The 21,887-nt window shown below is 51.3% G+C and overlaps 1 protein-coding gene and 1 gene segment (V, D, J or C); one reads left to right on the top strand and one right to left on the bottom strand.

The window, feature by feature from the left end:
* The window catches only part of KAT14 (lysine acetyltransferase 14), a 151,636-nt gene extending 142,176 nt beyond the window's left edge, over positions 1-9,460 (top strand). The window contains exon 11 of one of the 3 annotated variants that reach the window (XR_007905335.1): positions 9,450-9,460. The gene's annotated coding sequence lies outside the window, so the exon portion shown is untranslated. Of the gene's footprint in view, positions 1-1,337; positions 1,349-5,393; positions 5,405-9,449 lie in introns of those variants that run through there. The other 2 variants (XR_007905336.1, XR_007905337.1) reach the window with 2 other exon arrangements.
* LOC127473299 (T cell receptor alpha variable 4-like) lies at positions 591-1,477 on the bottom strand. The segment is given in 2 exon segments: positions 591-952; positions 1,426-1,477. Coding segments are annotated over 2 exon segments (414 nt in total).
* Positions 9,461-21,887: the final 12,427 nt, after the last annotated feature.

Below are 21,887 nucleotides of genomic sequence, written 5' to 3'. Positions count from 1 at the left end.
ACGTATCAGAGCAGAGATAACACATTTACAGGAAAGTGAGGACACTGCATTTCTGCTGAGAGGATAATGGAGTATGGTCCTGCCACCAACCTCCTGAACCCAGGGCCGCATGGATGGAAGTCTTTCCTTTTTTTACCGCTTTTGTCTGCTCACTCACGACCTCTACCACTTGGTCGGGCTTGGCTGCACCTCGCTCCGTCGCACTTTCTGCCTCCGCAGATTCTTCAGCACACCTCCGAGATTTAGTGTGCAGATGCTTGAAGAGTGACACTCCAAGTCTTGCAGACCATTACCGTGTCTTTTCCACCCTCAAGGCAAGACTAGACTCGTCCTCCTATCCAAAGAGAAAGATCTTCATGAACCAGAGAATGGCGGTGCCTGCCTGAAGGGGAAAAGAGTATTCAGGGGACGACGGCTCAGGAGAACTTAAGGACACACATTGCAGCTGACTGCAGTATGCCCAGACTTGCGCTGCGCTACGCTGTGTATGTCACTTGACACCGAGACATTCTGTCACAAGCCTGTGCTCCGTGGAGGACTGAAACCCCCTGCTTTCATAGGGGCCCTATTTTGCTCGGCTGTAAAAACAGCTACCGCATTTTTGTATTTCTAAGAAAATCCCCTGAGAGCTCCAAAGACGACCGTGTCAATGAATCCGTGTCCGCCAGGGTGCAGCAATAGAGCGGCGCTTCCCCAGCACTGGACCCGGAGAGCCAGAGGACCGTCCAACGACGGTCTGCCGACACCGAGAGCCGCCCCACTGGCGCACGCAGCTCTCCGGACCCTTTAGCAGCGCTTGCCAGGAGCTCGGGGCTGTGGCCCGGCAGCTGCCGGTAGAAATGGATAAAATCATGGATTCGTAGGTTGGCGTGTGAGCATTTGACGGTGATTTCACTGCCCTCGGTGGTCTCTGCCAACGGGTCCTGCTGCACCTGGGCTCTGCCTGTAGACACTGGCGGGGGGAGATAAAGAAGAAAGCCGTCAGAATTGCTTTTTGCGCTGGATGTTGTTTCCCAGAACAAAGGGCACAGAAACAATCAGGAACACACGGAGAAGAATTTTAAGAGGATGTCAAGGTGAGCAGTAGTGGAAGTGTCCATAAGTATTAACTGGAGAGATGAGTGCGGGAAGAGAGGTGGATTGGCGGAGTCACTGAAGAATGGAAAGTTGCGGGACTGAGCAAGGCAAAGAGAGAAAGAAAAGTAGTAAAGGGGAAGGACGGATGGCAGGAGTTCTCTGAAGGACAGAGAGTAAAGTAAGGAAAGGAGAACGGCTCGAAAAAGGGAGGGTTTTTCCGAGGGAGTGCTTTACGAAGCAGAGGGAGGGACAGACGGGAGGATAGATCGGAGACTGAGCTCTGTGAAGAACCTGCCAGGCAGGACGGCAACATCGAGGGACCTGCACCGCCATCCCAGACCTGCTCACCGAGCAGAAGCGCGGCCAGCAGGGCCAGCCCCACTCCACGCCAGAGCCGCATCCGCCGATCCGCCGCCCGGTCTCTCGTTGCCCCCGCCAGCCCCGGCTCTCTGCTTCGGTCGGGCCGCTTCCTCTCCACCTCCTCTCCCTCCTCTACCTTCATCTCCTTCCCCTGCCCTCGTCAACCAACTCCGCCCTGAGGCTGAGCCCGGCCTCCGCGTCTCTCGGGCTCTCATCGGGTGCTGGCTGGATGCGGAGGGCAGGCGAGAGCGGCGGCAGAGGAGCGGCGGTCGAGGTTCTGCACCGTGGAGACGGCTGGGGCAGGCTGTGTGTCAAGGGGGCGGTTTCGTATGGGGAGCTCAAGATTGACAGACCATGAACTTTTTTCATCGCCATCATCTCTTCCCTCTCATCCCTGCTTTGTTGGCACGTGGAGACTTCTGACTTGTCCTCTGGGGCACGGGTTATTAAGATTGGTCCAGGTGCATGCGTTTCAGACCATCCCTCCGGGCTCAGCAGCCCGGGCTCAGCCTCTCCTGGCATGTCCCTGGGAGCATCCTTGCTGGCAGCAGAAGCAATTCTACTGGCCAGACAAACCACTTGGGGTTTAGTCAGGGGCTGTGACACCAGTGCCACGGCGAGGGAGAAGCACCTTCGCCAGAGAAAGCTCCAGAGAAAGCTCGCACGTGGCATGTCATCTCCCTCCTGCTTTGAACTCATGCAGTCTCCGTGAGGAGAGCGCTGCTGTGTTTCTCCTCCTGCTCAGAGGACCAGGCAACAGTCTGTCACACCTGAACTTTGCATGTTGGAACCAGCATATCTGCTGCAGGTTGAGGGGCACCCAGAGGTAGAGTAGAAAAGTTCGTTCTCTTTCCCATATTTTTCATCGCCGTGAATTCTGAGGGTTCCTTTCTCCCTGAAAACACACAACACTGATCCTGCAAACAGAGAGCCCTGAATATGTTGGCAGCCTGGGGAAAACTGGAAGTCGTGCCAGAGGCAGCCTGGAGGCAGAATGCAACGCATTATTAAAGCTAGTGAGAGGAGAGCTTGATAGACCTATGCCAGCCTCGAAAGGATCTGCTGATTTTTTTAGAAAGGCAGAAAAATTGCATTGCAGAGACAGTCGAGATATCCTGTGGTGGCAGCGGGTGGATGGGCACCCGGCAGTGGTGGATGAGAGGAACAGGGAGAGGAAGAGAGGATGAAGGGAAGAGCAGAGACGGAGAAGAGATCTGAAGTTTCTCTTCCTTCTTATTTCCTTACAGAAGTAAGATCATCTGGCGTGAACAAATGCAAGACAGCAAACACGACATTTGCAACGTTTTCCCTCTATTCAGTGGTATTTCCGCACAGGGTCCTGAAAACCCTGTTGAGTGTTTTCTGGGAGGAGGAAGAAGGATAGAGTGATGAAATACTGTGATTTAGACAGAAGGTTTCCTAGGCAGAGAGCGAGGACGAGACAGATGAAGTTCATGCTGAGCCCAACCTGCGTGTTCGCTGAGAGGGTCAGAAATGACCTCCCTGTCCCGAGAAAACAGAGCTGCCAGAAACGACTCTCCTGGGGGAGCAAAGGAAGAAGGAGGGCAGAGAAATGAAGTCTTCTTTCAGTGCCTGAAAGTCTCTCTTTGGGTTTCTCCCTGCGCCAGCAGGAGCCCCTGTGGCTCCCTCAGCCGATGGCATGCTGAGCATTACCTGACTCTGGAGCACCAGTCACGGGCAGGGACTTTTCCCGTTCAGCTCGCAGTGCAGTCCTCCCCTCCCCAGCTGCAATCACCTGCTCTGCTGCACACCCGCTGCTGGGATTTTGGGAGCTCCGGGGCTTCTTTTCTGCTGCACCTTTCACATCTTCCCGTGCTGTCCTCAACTCTCTGGGCTGCTTGCCGTTTCCTCGGGGAACACGTACCTCCTCCACATCTGTGGCTTCTCCCCTATCCCTCTTCATCTGCCTGGGACGACTGCCTCTCTCCCCAGTTCCCCAGGAAGGGGAGAGAAACCCTGCTGCGCAACAACCCAGGGTCTCTGACTCTGCCTTGCTCTGCTGGGAAAATGCACAGTGTGAGAGAGGAAGGTGGCTCCAGCAGGGCTGCTGGATGTCCCAGCCCCAGCGATGGCAAGGACAGCATATTCCCTAGGGAAGGTGATGAGTGATGAGCGGGGAACAGGATCACGACTCCGGTAGGTGATCCTCAAGGACACGCAGGGAGCACACGGGGCACCCACCAGAGTGCTACCTGCGAGAGGTGGGGCTGGGAGAGCCTTAGCCCACCCATCTGAAAGGGTAGCTGAAGGGCTGAGGGCTTGGCAGACGGAAACACTCACTCTAAGCCCCTTCTCTAGATCAACTCCAGAGCGATCTCAGACACCCATCATAACGCAGGAAACATATTGTTCAATTTGGTTACGTCTAACATGGGGTTTCCTCCACAAAATATTTATGAGGATGTGAAAAAGGATGGAATGATGAAAATGGTAAGAGTAAGATCATTCCAGTGGAAATGCTGCACCTCCTCCAGGTGTAACAGGAGATTTCGAGGAAGGTGGAGGGTCCTGATATTTTCCCAGTCTTACCAGGCGGAAGAGCAACATCAAGCTCACCCTCCCTAGACCTGTGGGCTCCTGACATGGTTCTGCCCTCTTACGTATCAGAGCAGAGATAACACATTTACAGGAAAGTGAGGACACTGCATTTCTGCTGAGAGGATAATGGAGTATGGTCCTGCCACCAACCTCCTGAACCCAGGGCCGCATGGATGGAAGTCTTTCCTTTTTTTACCGCTTTTGTCTGCTCACTCACGACCTCTACCACTTGGTCGGGCTTGGCTGCACCTCGCTCCGTCGCACTTTCTGCCTCCGCAGATTCTTCAGCACACCTCCGAGATTTAGTGTGCAGATGCTTGAAGAGTGACACTCCAAGTCTTGCAGACCATTACCGTGTCTTTTCCACCCTCAAGGCAAGACTAGACTCGTCCTCCTATCCAAAGAGAAAGATCTTCATGAACCAGAGAATGGCGGTGCCTGCCTGAAGGGGAAAAGAGTATTCAGGGGACGACGGCTCAGGAGAACTTAAGGACACACATTGCAGCTGACTGCAGTATGCCCAGACTTGCGCTGCGCTACGCTGTGTATGTCACTTGACACCGAGACATTCTGTCACAAGCCTGTGCTCCGTGGAGGACTGAAACCCCCTGCTTTCATAGGGGCCCTATTTTGCTCGGCTGTAAAAACAGCTACCGCATTTTTGTATTTCTAAGAAAATCCCCTGAGAGCTCCAAAGACGACCGTGTCAATGAATCCGTGTCCGCCAGGGTGCAGCAATAGAGCGGCGCTTCCCCAGCACTGGACCCGGAGAGCCAGAGGACCGTCCAACGACGGTCTGCCGACACCGAGAGCCGCCCCACTGGCGCACGCAGCTCTCCGGACCCTTTAGCAGCGCTTGCCAGGAGCTCGGGGCTGTGGCCCGGCAGCTGCCGGTAGAAATGGATAAAATCATGGATTCGTAGGTTGGCGTGTGAGCATTTGACGGTGATTTCACTGCCCTCGGTGGTCTCTGCCAACGGGTCCTGCTGCACCTGGGCTCTGCCTGTAGACACTGGCGGGGGGAGATAAAGAAGAAAGCCGTCAGAATTGCTTTTTGCGCTGGATGTTGTTTCCCAGAACAAAGGGCACAGAAAAAATCAGGAACACACGGAGAAGAATTTTAAGAGGATGTCAAGGTGAGCAGTAGTGGAAGTGTCCATAAGTATTAACTGGAGAGATGAGTGCGGGAAGAGAGGTGGATTGGCGGAGTCACTGAAGAATGGAAAGTTGCGGGACTGAGCAAGGCAAAGAGAGAAAGAAAAGTAGTAAAGGGGAAGGACGGATGGCAGGAGTTCTCTGAAGGACAGAGAGTAAAGTAAGGAAAGGAGAACGGCTCGAAAAAGGGAGGGTTTTTCCGAGGGAGTGCTTTACGAAGCAGAGGGAGGGACAGACGGGAGGATAGATCGGAGACTGAGCTCTGTGAAGAACCTGCCACGTACGACGGTAACATCGAGGGACCTGCACCGCCATCCCAGACCTGCTCACCGAGCAGAAGCGCGGCCAGCAGGGCCAGCCCCGCTCCACGCCAGAGCCGCATCCGCCGATCCGCCACCCGGTCTCTCGTTGCCCCCGCCAGCCCCGGCTCTCTGCTTCGGTCGGGCCGCTTCCTCTCCACCTCCTCTCCCTCCTCTACCTTCATCTCCTTCCCCTGCCCTCGTCAACCAACTCCGCCCTGAGGCTGAGCCCGGCCTCCGCGTCTCTCGGGTTCTCATCGGGTGCTGGCTGGATGCGGAGGGCAGGCGAGAGCGGCGGCAGAGGAGCGGCGGTCGAGGTTCTGCACCGTGGAGACGGCTGGGGCAGGCTGTGTGTCAAGGGGGCGGTTTCGTATGGGGAGCTCAAGATTGACAGACCATGATCTTTTTTCATCGCCATCATCTCTTCCCTCTCATCCCTGCTTTGTTGGCACGTGGAGACTTCTGACTTGTCCTCTGGGGCACGGGTTATTAAGAATGGTCCAGGTGCATGCGTTTCAGACCATCCCTCCGGGCTCAGCAGCCCGGGCTCAGCCTCTCCTGGCATGTCCCTGGGAGCATCCTTGCTGGCAGCAGAAGCAAGTCTACTGGCCAGACAAACCACTTGGGGTTTAGTCAGGGGCTGTGACACCAGTGCCACGGCGAGGGAGAAGCACCTTCGCCAGAGAAAGCTCCAGAGAAAGCTCGCACGTGGCATGTCATCTCCCTCCTGCTTTGAACTCATGCAGTCTCCGTGAGGAGAGCGCTGCTGTGTTTCTCCTCCTGCTCAGAGGACCAGGCAACAGTCTGTCACACCTGAACTTTGCATGTTGGAACCAGCATATCTGCTGCAGGTTGAGGGGCACCCAGAGGTAGAGTAGAAAAGTTCGTTCTCTTTCCCATATTTTTCATCGCCGTGAATTCTGAGGGTTCCTTTCTCCCTGAAAACACACAACACTGATCCTGCAAACAGAGAGCCCTGAATATGTTGGCAGCCTGGGGAAAACTGGAAGTCGTGCCAGAGGCAGCCTGGAGGCAGAATGCAACGCATTATTAAAGCTAGTGAGAGGAGAGCTTGATAGACCTATGCCAGCCTCGAAAGGATCTGCTGATTTTTTTAGAAAGGCAGAAAAATTGCATTGCAGAGACAGTCGAGATATCCTGTGGTGGCAGCGGGTGGATGGGCACCCGGCAGTGGTGGATGAGAGGAACAGGGAGAGGAAGAGAGGATGAAGGGAAGAGCAGAGACGGAGAAGAGATCTGAAGTTTCTCTTCCTTCTTATTTCCTTACAGAAGTAAGATCATCTGGCGTGAACAAATGCAAGACAGCAAACACGACATTTGCAACGTTTTCCCTCTATTCAGTGGTATTTCCGCACAGGGTCCTGAAAACCCTGTTGAGTGTTTTCTGGGAGGAGGAAGAAGGATAGAGTGATGAAATACTGTGATTTAGACAGAAGGTTTCCTAGGCAGAGAGCGAGGACGAGACAGATGAAGTTCATGCTGAGCCCAACCTGCGTGTTCGCTGAGAGGGTCAGAAATGACCTCCCTGTCCCGAGAAAACAGAGCTGCCAGAAACGACTCTCCTGGGGGAGCAAAGGAAGAAGGAGGGCAGAGAAATGAAGTCTTCTTTCAGTGCCTGAAAGTCTCTCTTTGGGTTTCTCCCTGCGCCAGCAGGAGCCCCTGTGGCTCCCTCAGCCGATGGCATGCTGAGCATTACCTGACTCTGGAGCACCAGTCACGGGCAGGGACTTTTCCCGTTCAGCTCGCAGTGCAGTCCTCCCCTCCCCAGCTGCAATCACCTGCTCTGCTGCACACCCGCTGCTGGGATTTTGGGAGCTCCGGGGCTTCTTTTCTGCTGCACCTTTCACATCTTCCCGTGCTGTCCTCAACTCTCTGGGCTGCTTGCCGTTTCCTCGGGGAACACGTACCTCCTCCACATCTGTGGCTTCTCCCCTATCCCTCTTCATCTGCCTGGGACGACTGCCTCTCTCCCCAGTTCCCCAGGAAGGGGAGAGAAACCCTGCTGCGCAACAACCCAGGGTCTCTGACTCTGCCTTGCTCTGCTGGGAAAATGCACAGTGTGAGAGAGGAAGGTGGCTCCAGCAGGGCTGCTGGATGTCCCAGCCCCAGCGATGGCAAGGACAGCATATTCCCTAGGGAAGGTGATGAGTGATGAGCGGGGAACAGGATCACGACTCCGGTAGGTGATCCTCAAGGACACGCAGGGAGCACACGGGGCACCCACCAGAGTGCTACCTGCGAGAGGTGGGGCTGGGAGAGCCTTAGCCCACCCATCTGAAAGGGTAGCTGAAGGGCTGAGGGCTTGGCAGACGGAAACACTCACTCTAAGCCCCTTCTCTAGATCAACTCCAGAGCGATCTCAGACACCCATCATAACGCAGGAAACATATTGTTCAATTTGGTTACGTCTAACATGGGGTTTCCTCCACAAAATATTTATGAGGATGTGAAAAAGGATGGAATGATGAAAATGGTAAGAGTAAGATCATTCCAGTGGAAATGCTGCACCTCCTCCAGGTGTAACAGGAGATTTCGAGGAAGGTGGAGGGTCCTGATATTTTCCCAGTCTTACCAGGCGGAAGAGCAACATCAAGCTCACCCTCCCTAGACCTGTGGGCTCCTGACATGGTTCTGCCCTCTTACGTATCAGAGCAGAGATAACACATTTACAGGAAAGTGAGGACACTGCATTTCTGCTGAGAGGATAATGGAGTATGGTCCTGCCACCAACCTCCTGAACCCAGGGCCGCATGGATGGAAGTCTTTCCTTTTTTTACCGCTTTTGTCTGCTCACTCACGACCTCTACCACTTGGTCGGGCTTGGCTGCACCTCGCTCCGTCGCACTTTCTGCCTCCGCAGATTCTTCAGCACACCTCCGAGATTTAGTGTGCAGATGCTTGAAGAGTGACACTCCAAGTCTTGCAGACCATTACCGTGTCTTTTCCACCCTCAAGGCAAGACTAGACTCGTCCTCCTATCCAAAGAGAAAGATCTTCATGAACCAGAGAATGGCGGTGCCTGCCTGAAGGGGAAAAGAGTATTCAGGGGACGACGGCTCAGGAGAACTTAAGGACACACATTGCAGCTGACTGCAGTATGCCCAGACTTGCGCTGCGCTACGCTGTGTATGTCACTTGACACCGAGACATTCTGTCACAAGCCTGTGCTCCGTGGAGGACTGAAACCCCCTGCTTTCATAGGGGCCCTATTTTGCTCGGCTGTAAAAACAGCTACCGCATTTTTGTATTTCTAAGAAAATCCCCTGAGAGCTCCAAAGACGACCGTGTCAATGAATCCGTGTCCGCCAGGGTGCAGCAATAGAGCGGCGCTTCCCCAGCACTGGACCCGGAGAGCCAGAGGACCGTCCAACGACGGTCTGCCGACACCGAGAGCCGCCCCACTGGCGCACGCAGCTCTCCGGACCCTTTAGCAGCGCTTGCCAGGAGCTCGGGGCTGTGGCCCGGCAGCTGCCGGTAGAAATGGATAAAATCATGGATTCGTAGGTTGGCGTGTGAGCATTTGACGGTGATTTCACTGCCCTCGGTGGTCTCTGCCAACGGGTCCTGCTGCACCTGGGCTCTGCCTGTAGACACTGGCGGGGGGAGATAAAGAAGAAAGCCGTCAGAATTGCTTTTTGCGCTGGATGTTGTTTCCCAGAACAAAGGGCACAGAAAAAATCAGGAACACACGGAGAAGAATTTTAAGAGGATGTCAAGGTGAGCAGTAGTGGAAGTGTCCATAAGTATTAACTGGAGAGATGAGTGCGGGAAGAGAGGTGGATTGGCGGAGTCACTGAAGAATGGAAAGTTGCGGGACTGAGCAAGGCAAAGAGAGAAAGAAAAGTAGTAAAGGGGAAGGACGGATGGCAGGAGTTCTCTGAAGGACAGAGAGTAAAGTAAGGAAAGGAGAACGGCTCGAAAAAGGGAGGGTTTTTCCGAGGGAGTGCTTTACGAAGCAGAGGGAGGGACAGACGGGAGGATAGATCGGAGACTGAGCTCTGTGAAGAACCTGCCACGTACGACGGTAACATCGAGGGACCTGCACCGCCATCCCAGACCTGCTCACCGAGCAGAAGCGCGGCCAGCAGGGCCAGCCCCGCTCCACGCCAGAGCCGCATCCGCCGATCCGCCACCCGGTCTCTCGTTGCCCCCGCCAGCCCCGGCTCTCTGCTTCGGTCGGGCCGCTTCCTCTCCACCTCCTCTCCCTCCTCTACCTTCATCTCCTTCCCCTGCCCTCGTCAACCAACTCCGCCCTGAGGCTGAGCCCGGCCTCCGCGTCTCTCGGGTTCTCATCGGGTGCTGGCTGGATGCGGAGGGCAGGCGAGAGCGGCGGCAGAGGAGCGGCGGTCGAGGTTCTGCACCGTGGAGACGGCTGGGGCAGGCTGTGTGTCAAGGGGGCGGTTTCGTATGGGGAGCTCAAGATTGACAGACCATGATCTTTTTTCATCGCCATCATCTCTTCCCTCTCATCCCTGCTTTGTTGGCACGTGGAGACTTCTGACTTGTCCTCTGGGGCACGGGTTATTAAGAATGGTCCAGGTGCATGCGTTTCAGACCATCCCTCCGGGCTCAGCAGCCCGGGCTCAGCCTCTCCTGGCATGTCCCTGGGAGCATCCTTGCTGGCAGCAGAAGCAAGTCTACTGGCCAGACAAACCACTTGGGGTTTAGTCAGGGGCTGTGACACCAGTGCCACGGCGAGGGAGAAGCACCTTCGCCAGAGAAAGCTCCAGAGAAAGCTCGCACGTGGCATGTCATCTCCCTCCTGCTTTGAACTCATGCAGTCTCCGTGAGGAGAGCGCTGCTGTGTTTCTCCTCCTGCTCAGAGGACCAGGCAACAGTCTGTCACACCTGAACTTTGCATGTTGGAACCAGCATATCTGCTGCAGGTTGAGGGGCACCCAGAGGTAGAGTAGAAAAGTTCGTTCTCTTTCCCATATTTTTCATCGCCGTGAATTCTGAGGGTTCCTTTCTCCCTGAAAACACACAACACTGATCCTGCAAACAGAGAGCCCTGAATATGTTGGCAGCCTGGGGAAAACTGGAAGTCGTGCCAGAGGCAGCCTGGAGGCAGAATGCAACGCATTATTAAAGCTAGTGAGAGGAGAGCTTGATAGACCTATGCCAGCCTCGAAAGGATCTGCTGATTTTTTTAGAAAGGCAGAAAAATTGCATTGCAGAGACAGTCGAGATATCCTGTGGTGGCAGCGGGTGGATGGGCACCCGGCAGTGGTGGATGAGAGGAACAGGGAGAGGAAGAGAGGATGAAGGGAAGAGCAGAGACGGAGAAGAGATCTGAAGTTTCTCTTCCTTCTTATTTCCTTACAGAAGTAAGATCATCTGGCGTGAACAAATGCAAGACAGCAAACACGACATTTGCAACGTTTTCCCTCTATTCAGTGGTATTTCCGCACAGGGGCCTGAAAACCCTGTTGAGTGTTTTCTGGGAGGAGGAAGAAGGATAGAGTGATGAAATGCTGTGATTTAGACAGAAGGTTTCCTAGGCAGAGAGCGAGGACGAGACAGATGAAGTTCATGCTGAGCCCAACCTGCGTGTTCGCTGAGAGGGTCAGAAATGACCTCCCTGTCCCGAGAAAACAGAGCTGCCAGAAACGACTCTCCTGGGGGAGCAAAGGAAGAAGGAGGGCAGAGAAATGAAGTCTTCTTTCAGTGCCTGAAAGTCTCTCTTTGGGTTTCTCCCTGCGCCAGCAGGAGCCCCTGTGGCTCCCTCAGCCGATGGCATGCTGAGCATTACCTGACTCTGGAGCACCAGTCACGGGCAGGGACTTTTCCCGTTCAGCTCGCAGTGCAGTCCTCCCCTCCCCAGCTGCAATCACCTGCTCTGCTGCACACCCGCTGCTGGGATTTTGGGAGCTCCGGGGCTTCTTTTCTGCTGCACCTTTCACATCTTCCCGTGCTGTCCTCAACTCTCTGGGCTGCTTGCCGTTTCCTCGGGGAACACGTACCTCCTCCACATCTGTGGCTTCTCCCCTATCCCTCTTCATCTGCCTGGGACGACTGCCTCTCTCCCCAGTTCCCCAGGAAGGGGAGAGAAACCCTGCTGCGCAACAACCCAGGGTCTCTGACTCTGCCTTGCTCTGCTGGGAAAATGCACAGTGTGAGAGAGGAAGGTGGCTCCAGCAGGGCTGCTGGATGTCCCAGCCCCAGCGATGGCAAGGACAGCATATTCCCTAGGGAAGGTGATGAGTGATGAGCGGGGAACAGGATCACGACTCCGGTAGGTGATCCTCAAGGACACGCAGGGAGCACACGGGGCACCCACCAGAGTGCTACCTGCGAGAGGTGGGGCTGGGAGAGCCTTAGCCCACCCATCTGAAAGGGTAGCTGAAGGGCTGAGGGCTTGGCAGACGGAAACACTCACTCTAAGTCCCTTCTCTAGATCAACTCCAGAGCGATCTCAGACACCCATCATAACGCAGGAAACATATTGTTCAATTTGGTTACGTCTAACATGGGGTTTCCTCCACAAAATATTTATGAGGATGTGAAAAAGGATGGAATGATGAAAATGGTAAGAGTAAGATCATTCCAGTGGAAATGCTGCACCTCCTCCAGGTGTAACAGGAGATTTCGAAGAAGGTGGAGGGTCCTGATATTTTCCCAGTCTTGCCAGGCGGAAGAGCAACATCAAGCTCACCCTCCCTAGACCTGTGGGCTCCTGACATGGTTCTGCCCTCTTACGTATCAGAGCAGAGATAACACATTTACAGGAAAGTGAGGACACTGCATTTCTGCTGAGAGGATAATGGAGTATGGTCCTGCCACCAACCTCCTGAACCCAGGGCCGCATGGATGGAAGTCTTTCCTTTTTTTACCGCTTTTGTCTGCTCACTCACGACCTCTACCACTTGGTCGGGCTTGGCTGCACCTCGCTCCGTCGCACTTTCTGCCTCCGCAGATTCTTCAGCACACCTCCGAGATTTAGCGTGCAGATGCTTGAAGAGTGACACTCCAAGTCTTGCAGACCATTACCGTGTCTTTTCCACCCTCAAGGCAAGACTAGACTCGTCCTCCTATCCAAAGAGAAAGATCTTCATGAACCAGAGAATGGCGGTGCCTGCCTGAAGGGGAAAAGAGTATTCAGGGGACGACGGCTCAGGAGAACTTAAGGACACACATTGCAGCTGACTGCAGTATGCCCAGACTTGCGCTGCGCTACGCTGTGTATGTCACTTGACACCGAGACATTCTGTCACAAGCCTGTGCTCCGTGGAGGACTGAAACCCCCTGCTTTCATAGGGGCCCTATTTTGCTCGGCTGTAAAAACAGCTACCGCATTTTTGTATTTCTAAGAAAATCCCCTGAGAGCTCCAAAGACGACCGTGTCAATGAATCCGTGTCCGCCAGGGTGCAGCAATAGAGTGGCGCTTCCCCAGCACTGGACCCGGAGAGCCAGAGGACCGTCCAACGACGGTCTGCCGACACCGAGAGCCGCCCCACTGGCGCACGCAGCTCTCCGGACCCTTTAGCAGCGCTTGCCAGGAGCTCGGGGCTGTGGCCCGGCAGCTGCCGGTAGAAATGGATAAAATCATGGATTCGTAGGTTGGCGTGTGAGCATTTGATGGTGATTTCACTGCCCTCGGTGGTCTCTGCCAACGGGTCCTGCTGCACCTGGGCTCTGCCTGCAGACACTGGCGGGGGGAGATAAAGAAGAAAGCCGTCAGAATTGCTTTTTGCGCTGGATGTTGTTTCCCAGAACAAAGGGCACAGAAAAAATCAGGAACACACGGAGAAGAATTTTAAGAGGATGTCAAGGTGAGCAGTAGTGGAAGTGTCCATAAGTATTAACTGGAGAGATGAGTGCGGGAAGAGAGGTGGATTGGCGGAGTCACTGAAGAATGGAAAGTTGCGGGACTGAGCAAGACAAAGAGAGAAAGAAAAGTAGTAAAGCGGAAGGACGGATGGCAGGAGTTCTCTGAAGGACAGAGAGTAAAGTAAGGAAAGAAGAACGGCTCGAAAAAGGGAGGGTTTTTCCGAGGGAGTGCTTTACGAAGCAGAGGGAGGGACAGACGGGAGGATAGATCGGAGACTGAGTTCTGTGAAGAACCTGCCAGGCAGGACGGCAACATCGAGGGACCTGCACCGCCATCCCAGACCTGCTCACCGAGCAGAAGCGCGGCCAGCAGGGCCAGCCCCGCTCCACGCCAGAGCCGCATCCGCCGATCCGCTGCCCGGTCTCTCGTTGCCCCCGCCAGCCCCGGCTCTCTGCTTCGGTCGGGCCGCTTCCTCTCCACCTCCTCTCCCTCCTCTACCTTCATCTCCTTCCCCTGCCCTCGTCAACCAACTCCGCCCTGAGGCTGAGCCCGGCCTCCGCGTCTCTCGGGCTCTCATCGGGTGCTGGCTGGATGCGGAGGGCAGGCGAGAGCGGCGGCAGAGGAGCGGCGGTCGAGGTTCTGCACCGTGGAGACGGCTGGGGCAGGCTGTGTGTCAAGGGGGCGGTTTCGTATGGGGAGCTCAAGATTGACAGACCATGAACTTTTTTCATCGCCATCATCTCTTCCCTCTCATCCCTGCTTTGTTGGCACGTGGAGACTTCTGACTTGTCCTCTGGGGCACGGGTTATTAAGATTGGTCCAGGTGCATGCGTTTCAGACCATCCCTCCGGGCTCAGCAGCCCGGGCTCAGCCTCTCCTGGCATGTCCCCGGGAGCATCCTTGCTGGCAGCAGAAGCAATTCTACTGGCCAGACAAACCACTTGGGGTTTAGTCAGGGGCTGTGACACCAGTGCCACGGCGAGGGAGAAGCACCTTCGCCAGAGAAAGCTCCAGAGAAAGCTCGCACGTGGCATGTCATCTCCCTCCTGCTTTGAACTCATGCAGTCTCCGTGAGGAGAGCGCTGCTGTGTTTCTCCTCCTGCTCAGAGGACCAGGCAACAGTCTGTCACACCTGAACTTTGCATGTTGGAACCAGCATATCTGCTGCAGGTTGAGGGGCACCCAGAGGTAGAGTAGAAAAGTTCGTTCTCTTTCCCATATTTTTCATCGCCGTGAATTCTGAGGGTTCCTTTCTCCCTGAAAACACACAACACTGATCCTGCAAACAGAGAGCCCTGAATATGTTGGCAGCCTGGGGAAAACTGGAAGTCGTGCCAGAGGCAGCCTGGAGGCAGAATGCAACGCATTATTAAAGCTAGTGAGAGGAGAGCTTGATAGACCTATGCCAGCCTCGAAAGGATCTGCTGATTTTTTTAGAAAGGCAGAAAAATTGCATTGCAGAGACAGTCGAGATATCCTGTGGTGGCAGCGGGTGGATGGGCACCCGGCAGTGGTGGATGAGAGGAACAGGGAGAGGCAGAGAGGATGAAGGGAAGAGCAGAGACGGAGAAGAGATCTGAAGTTTCTCTTCCTTCTTATTTCCTTACAGAAGTAAGATCATCTGGCGTGAACAAATGCAAGACAGCAAACACGACATTTGCAACGTTTTCCCTCTATTCAGTGGTATTTCCGCACAGGGGCCTGAAAACCCTGTTGAGTGTTTTCTGGGAGGAGGAAGAAGGATAGAGTGATGAAATGCTGTGATTTAGACAGAAGGTTTCCTAGGCAGAGAGCGAGGACGAGACAGATGAAGTTCATGCTGAGCCCAACCTGCGTGTTCGCTGAGAGGGTCAGAAATGACCTCCCTGTCCCGAGAAAACAGAGCTGCCAGAAACGACTCTCCTGGGGGAGCAAAGGAAGAAGGAGGGTAGAGAAATGAAGTCTTCTTTCAGTGCCTGAAAGTCTCTCTTTGGGTTTCTCCCTGCGCCAGCAGGAGCCCCTGTGGCTCCCTCAGCCAATGGCATGCTGAGCATTACCTGACTCTGGAGCACCAGTCACGGGCAGGGACTTTTCCCGTTCAGCTCGCAGTGCAGTCCTCCCCTCCCCAGCTGCAATCACCTGCTCTGCTGCACACCCGCTGCTGGGATTTTGGGAGCTCCGGGGCTTCTTTTCTGCTGCACCTTTCACATCTTCCCGTGCTGTCCTCAACTCTCTGGGCTGCTTGCCGTTTCCTCGGGGAACACGTGCCTCCTCCACATCTGTGGCTTCTCCCCTATCCCTCTTCATCTGCCTGGGACGACTGCCTCTCTCCCCAGTTCCCCAGGAAGGGGAGAGAAACCCTGCTGCGCAACAGCCCAGGGTCTCTGACTCTGCCTTGCTCTGCTGGGAAAATGCACAGTGTGAGAGAGGAAGGTGGCTCCAGCAGGGCTGCTGGATGTCCCAGCCCCAGCGATGGCAAGGACAGCATATTCCCTAGGGAAGGTGATGAGTGATGAGCGGGGAACAGGATCACGACTCCGGTAGGTGATCCTCAAGGACACGCAGGGAGCACACGGGGCACCCACCAGAGTGCTGCCTGCGAGAGGTGGGGCTGAGAGAGCCTTAGCCCACCCATCTGAAAGGGTAGCTGAAGGGCTGAGGGCTTGGCAGACGGAAACACTCACTCTAAGCCCCTTCTCTAGATCAACTCCAGAGCGATCTCAGACACCCATCATAACGCAGGAAACATATTGTTCAATTTGGTTACGTCTAACATGGGGTTTCCTCCACAAAATATTTATGAGGATGTGAAAAAGGATGGAATGATGAAAATGGTAAGAGTAAGATCATTCCAGTGGAAATCCTGCACCTCCTCCAGGAGTAAGAGGAGATTTCGAGGAAGGTGGAGGGTCCTGATATTTAATTTACCCCATCATTTCCTTTCATCATTCATTTGTTCATTTGTTTGTTTACACTTTAATTTACCCCATCATTTCCTTTCATCATTCATTTGTTCATTTGTTTGTTTACACTTTAATTTACCCCATCATTTCCTTTCATCATTCATTTGTTCATTTGTTTGTTTACACTTTAATTTACCCCATCATTTCCTTTCATCATTCATTTGTTCATTTGTTTGTTTACACTTTAATTTACCCCATCATTTCCTTTCATCATTCATTTGTTCATTTGTTTGTTTACACTTTAATTTACCCCATCATTTCCTTTCATCATTCATTTGTTCATTTGTTTGTTTACACTTTAATTTACCCCATCATTTCCTTTCACCCTCTTACCTCCCCAATTAATCGCCTCTACTACTCTAACTAATATTCCACCCACATACGCCTTTAACAGTTGGTCCCAAACTTTTTTCCAACCCTTCAGAAAAAAAGGAATCAAACCTTTATCACCAACTCCCAAAGCTGGCATTTTCATTAAACTATTCTCTGAACCACACCACCTTAAACCGCCCGAATTGCCCCACGAGACAACCCTCGTACAAGTTCTAGCACAACAAACAACGTCAGCAACAGACCCCAGCCCGCAATTAAAAATTGTCCAACCCCCCAAGAATAAAACATAGCCGCTCCCTCAAAATCCAACCAAACAGATAAAACGCCCCCACTATCCACCGTGTTCATCCCCAACCACTCTAACTCAGATAGCCCTATAATAAACACCCCACCCCCCAGCACTAAAACTAACCCAGCACCATACCCAACAACCTGCCAGTCCCCTCAAGTCTCAGGAAATGGATCTGCTGCCAATGAAACCGAATACACAAAAACCACCAACATCCCACCTAAATACACCAGAAATAACACTAGTGATACAAAAGACACCCCCAAACTCATTAACCATCCACACCCTACAATAGACGCCAACACTAACCCCACTACTGCATAGTATGGAGAAGGATTGGAAGCAACTGCTAGTCCTCCCAAAATAAAACTAACACTTAAAGATAGTATAAAGTACGTCATAACAATTCCTGCTTGGCTTCTATCCAAGACCTTTGGCCTGAAAAACCATCGTTGTAATTTCAACTACAAGAACATAAAACCTTAACAAACCCATCCACAACACTACAATCCTGCCCCTTTCTACTCTTCTAACTTCTCAGCAACACATTTTTGTTATCCACTTGCACTACTTCTCCAACCACTAAACAAGTCCTAAATCAATATCAACTATTACTACAACTAAAACAAGCCCCAATAATAATCACTATGCCTAAAACAGCCTTAGTCCTTGTAGCTTACAATAAAGCATAACACTGAAGATGTTAAGACGGCTATTACACATACCCAAGGACAAAAAAGACTTAGTCCTAACCTTACAGTTAGTTCTTGCCAAATATATACATGCAAGTATCCGCATCCCAGTGAAAATGCCCTCAGCACCTTAAAAAGACAGCAGGAGCAGGCATCAGGCACACCACTCCAATTGTAGCCCAAAACGCCTTGCCTAGCCACGCCCCCACGGGTTTTCAGCAGTAATCAATATTAAGCAATAAGTGTAAACTTGACTTAGTTAAAGCAACTTACCAGGGTTGGTAAATCTTGTGCCAGCCACCGCGGTCACACAAGAAACCCAAATTAACTTTATACGGCGTAAAGAGTGGTTTTTCATTATCACTTCAACTAAGACTGAAATGTAACCAAGCTGTTATAAGCACAAGATGCATCCAATACTCCCATAGAAATGATCTTAGCTTCATGATCAACAAAACTCCACGAAAGCCAGGACACAAACTGGGATTAGATACCCCACTATGCCTGGCCCTAAATCCCGATGCTTTCACCACTTAAGCATCCGCCTGAGAACTACGAGCACAAACGCTTAAAACTCTAAGGACTTGGCGGTGCTCCAAACCCACCTAGAGGAACCTGTTCTATAACCGATAACCCACGATACACCCAACCATCCCTTGCCAAATCAGCCTATATACCGCCGTCGTCAACCCACCCCTAAACTGAGGGTTTAACAGTGGGCACAACAGCAACATCCCACTAATAAGACAGGTCAAGGTATAGCTCATGAGATGGTAGAAATGGGCTACATTTTCTAGCATAGAATACCTCACGACAAGGAGTGTGAAATCACTCCTAAAAGGCGGATTTAGCAGTAAAGCAGGATAATAATGCCTCCTTTAAGCTGGCTCTGAAGCACGTACATACCGCCCGTCACCCTCCTCACAAGCTATAATTAATTTTATTTATAATAAACCCCCAAGCTAGAGATGAGGCAAGTCGTAACAAGGTAAGTGTACCGGAAGGTGCACTTAGTCTACCAAGGCGTAGCTATAACTAAAGCATTCAGCTTACACCTGAAAGATATCTGTTTCATATCAGATCGCCTTGAAGCCTAACTCTAGCTCTTCTACCAGATTACATATAAACCAAGTTAATACTACCTATTAAATCAAAACATTCTCTCACTCAACCTAGTATAGGCGATAGAAAGGTAAACTCAAGACGCAATAGAGATCATGTACCGTAAGGGAAGAATGAAATAGTAATGACAAACCAAGCAATAAATAGCAAAGACCAACCCTTGTACCTTTTGCATCATGATTTAGCGAGAAATTACCCAAGCAAAACGCCAATTTAAGCTTGCTTCCCCGAAACCCAAGCGAGCTACTCACGAGCAGCTATCTACTGAGCAAACCCGTCTCTGTTGCAAAAGAGTGGGAAGACTCATTAGTAGTGGTGAAAAGCCAATCGAGCTGGGTGATAGCTGGTTGCCTATGAAATGAATCTTAGTTCCCTCTTAATTCACCTCCCAGGACTACACTCAACCCACATGAAGCGAATTAAGGGCTATTTAAAGGAGGTACAGCTCCTTTAAAAAAGAGTACACTCTCCCCTAGCGGATAAATTCAATTACAGCTTAATTGTGGGCCTTCAAGCAGTCACCATTAAAGAATGCGTCAAAGCTCCTCACCCAAAAAAATCTAAACTTCCTTATGACTCCCTCTTCCCCAATAGGCCAACTTATGTTAAATAAGAGAATTTATGCTAAAATAAGTAACTAGGGATCCCCTCTGTGGCGCAAGCTTACATTACAACATTATTAACAATCCACAGGATATTTTTTAACCTTAACAAGACCTTATACCCAAAACTCTGTTAACCCACCTATGGAGCGCCCCCAAAGACGATTAAAATCTGTAAAAGGAACTAGGCAAATCCAAGGCCCGACTGTTTACCAAAAACATAGCCTTTAGCAAACCAAGTATTAAAGGTGAAGCCTGCCCAGTGACAATACGTTCAATGACCACGGTATCCTAACCGTGCAAAGGTAGCGCAATCAATTGTCCCATAAATCGGGACTTGTATGAATGGCTTAACGAGGTCTTAGCTGTCTCCTACCGATAATCAGTGAAATTGATCTTCCTGTGCAAAAGCAGGAATAACCCCATAAGACAAGAAGACCCTGTGGAACTTTAAAATCTGCTACCACTCCCATAAACAATACTCACCCACAGGGCCCACTCCCCCGGGATTTTGCTGGTGTGCATTTTTTGGTTGGGGCGACCTTGGAGGCAAACTCAACCTCCAAATATCAGACAATCCATCTTAACCAAGAACTACCCATCAACGTGTTAATAGCAACCAGACCCAATATAATTGATTAATGAACCTAGCTACCCCAGGGATAACAGCGCAATCTCCTTCAAGAGCCCACATCGACAAGGAGGTTTATGACCTCGATGTTGGATCAGGACATCCTAGTGGTGCAACCGCTACCAAGGGTTCGTTTGTTCAACGATTAACAGTCCTACGTGATCTGAGTTCAGACCGGAGTAATCCAGGTCGGTTTCTATCTGTGTTACAACTCCTTCTAGTACGAAAGGACCGAAGAAGTAAGGCCTATGCCACAAGCACGCCTTCGCACCCAGTAATGAACCCAACTAAATTGCTAAGAGCTTCACCATAATCCCCTCCTAGAAAAGGACCGCTAGCGTGGCAGGGCTTGGCAAATGCAGAAGGCTTAAGCCCTTTACCCAGAGGTTCAAATCCTCTCCCTAGCTCCAACACAAATCACATGACAATTCACTTAACCCTCACTTACTTTATTATATCAATATCCTATGCTCTCTCCATCCTCATCGCCGTAGCATTTCTTACCCTAGTTGAACGTAAGATTCTAAGTTATATGCAAGCCCGAAAAGGGCCTAATATTGTAGGACCATTTGGCCTCTTACAACCTATAGCAGATGGAGTAAAGCTATTCATTAAAGAACCAATTCGTCCATCAACTTCATCCCCTTACCTATTTATATCTACCCCTATCTTAGCCCTTCTCCTAGCAATTACAATTTGAACACCACTTCCCCTACCCTTTCCCCTTACTGACCTAAACCTTGGCATACTCTTCCTTCTAGCTCTATCTAGCTTGGCAGTCTATTCAATTCTATGATCAGGGTGGGCCTCTAACTCAAAATATGCCTTAATCGGCGCCCTCCGAGCAGTCACACAGACTATCTCTTACGAAGTTACCCTGGCCATTATTCTCCTATCCGTAATTATCCTTAGTGGTAACTACACCCTCAATACCCTAGCTACAACTCAAGAACCTCTCTACCTCATTTTCTCCTCCTGGCCCTTAGCAATAATATGATATATCTCCACTCTTGCCGAAACAAACCGCGCTCCATTTGACCTGACAGAAGGAGAATCTGAACTAGTCTCAGGGTTCAACGTAGAATATGCTGCAGGGCCATTCGCCTTATTTTTTCTTGCCGAATATGCTAATATTATACTAATAAATGTACTCACAACCATTCTATTCCTAAACCCCAGCTCACTCAATCTCCCTCAGGAACTCATTCCCCCTGCTTTAGCTACAAAAACCCTCCTCCTTTCCGCAGGATTCTTATGAATCCACGCCTCTTACCCTCGATTCCGATATGATCAACTCATACATTTGCTTTGAAAAAACTTCTTACCCCTAACATTAGCCTTATGCCTATGGCATACCAGCCTTCCTATCTCCTATGCAGGCCTACCCCCCTACCTAAGACACTCAAGGAAATGTGCCTGAATCCAAAAGGGTTACTATGATAAAGTAAACATAGAGGTATACCAATCCTCTCATTTCCTAATTTTAGAAATGTAGGAATCGAACCTACACTAAAGGAATCAAAATCCTCTATACTCCCTCTATATTATTTTCTAGTAAGGTCAGCTAATTAAGCTATCGGGCCCATACCCCGAAAATGATGGTTTAACTCCTTCCCTTACTAATGAATCCCCAAGCTAAACTAATCTCCACAATAAGCCTACTCCTAGGAACCTCAATCACAATTTCGAGTAACCACTGAATAATAGCATGAGTCGGCTTAGAAATTAACACTTTAGCTATTCTTCCATTAATCTCTAAAAGCCACCATCCACGAGCCATTGAGGCCTCTACTAAATATTTTCTAACCCAAGCAGCCGCATCTACGCTACTTTTATTCTCCAGCATGACCAATGCATGATTCTCTGGCCAATGAGACATCACCCAACTAACCCACCCCATATCATGTATACTACTAACTATTGCAATTTCAATTAAACTAGGCTTAGTCCCATTTCATTTCTGATTTCCAGAAGTTCTTCAAGGTTCAACTATAACAACATGCCTCCTACTAGCCACAGTCATAAAATTTCCA

The sequence above is a fragment of the Manacus candei genome, unplaced genomic scaffold, assembly GCF_025592945.1.
Source record: "Manacus candei isolate 608988 ecotype Guabito, Panama unplaced genomic scaffold, ASM2559294v1 h1tg000035l, whole genome shotgun sequence".
In the NCBI taxonomy this organism is placed as follows: Eukaryota; Metazoa; Chordata; class Aves; order Passeriformes; family Pipridae; genus Manacus; species Manacus candei.
The sequence above is the reverse complement of the archived record's forward strand: the minus strand, read 5'-3'. Positions and strand labels throughout refer to the sequence as shown.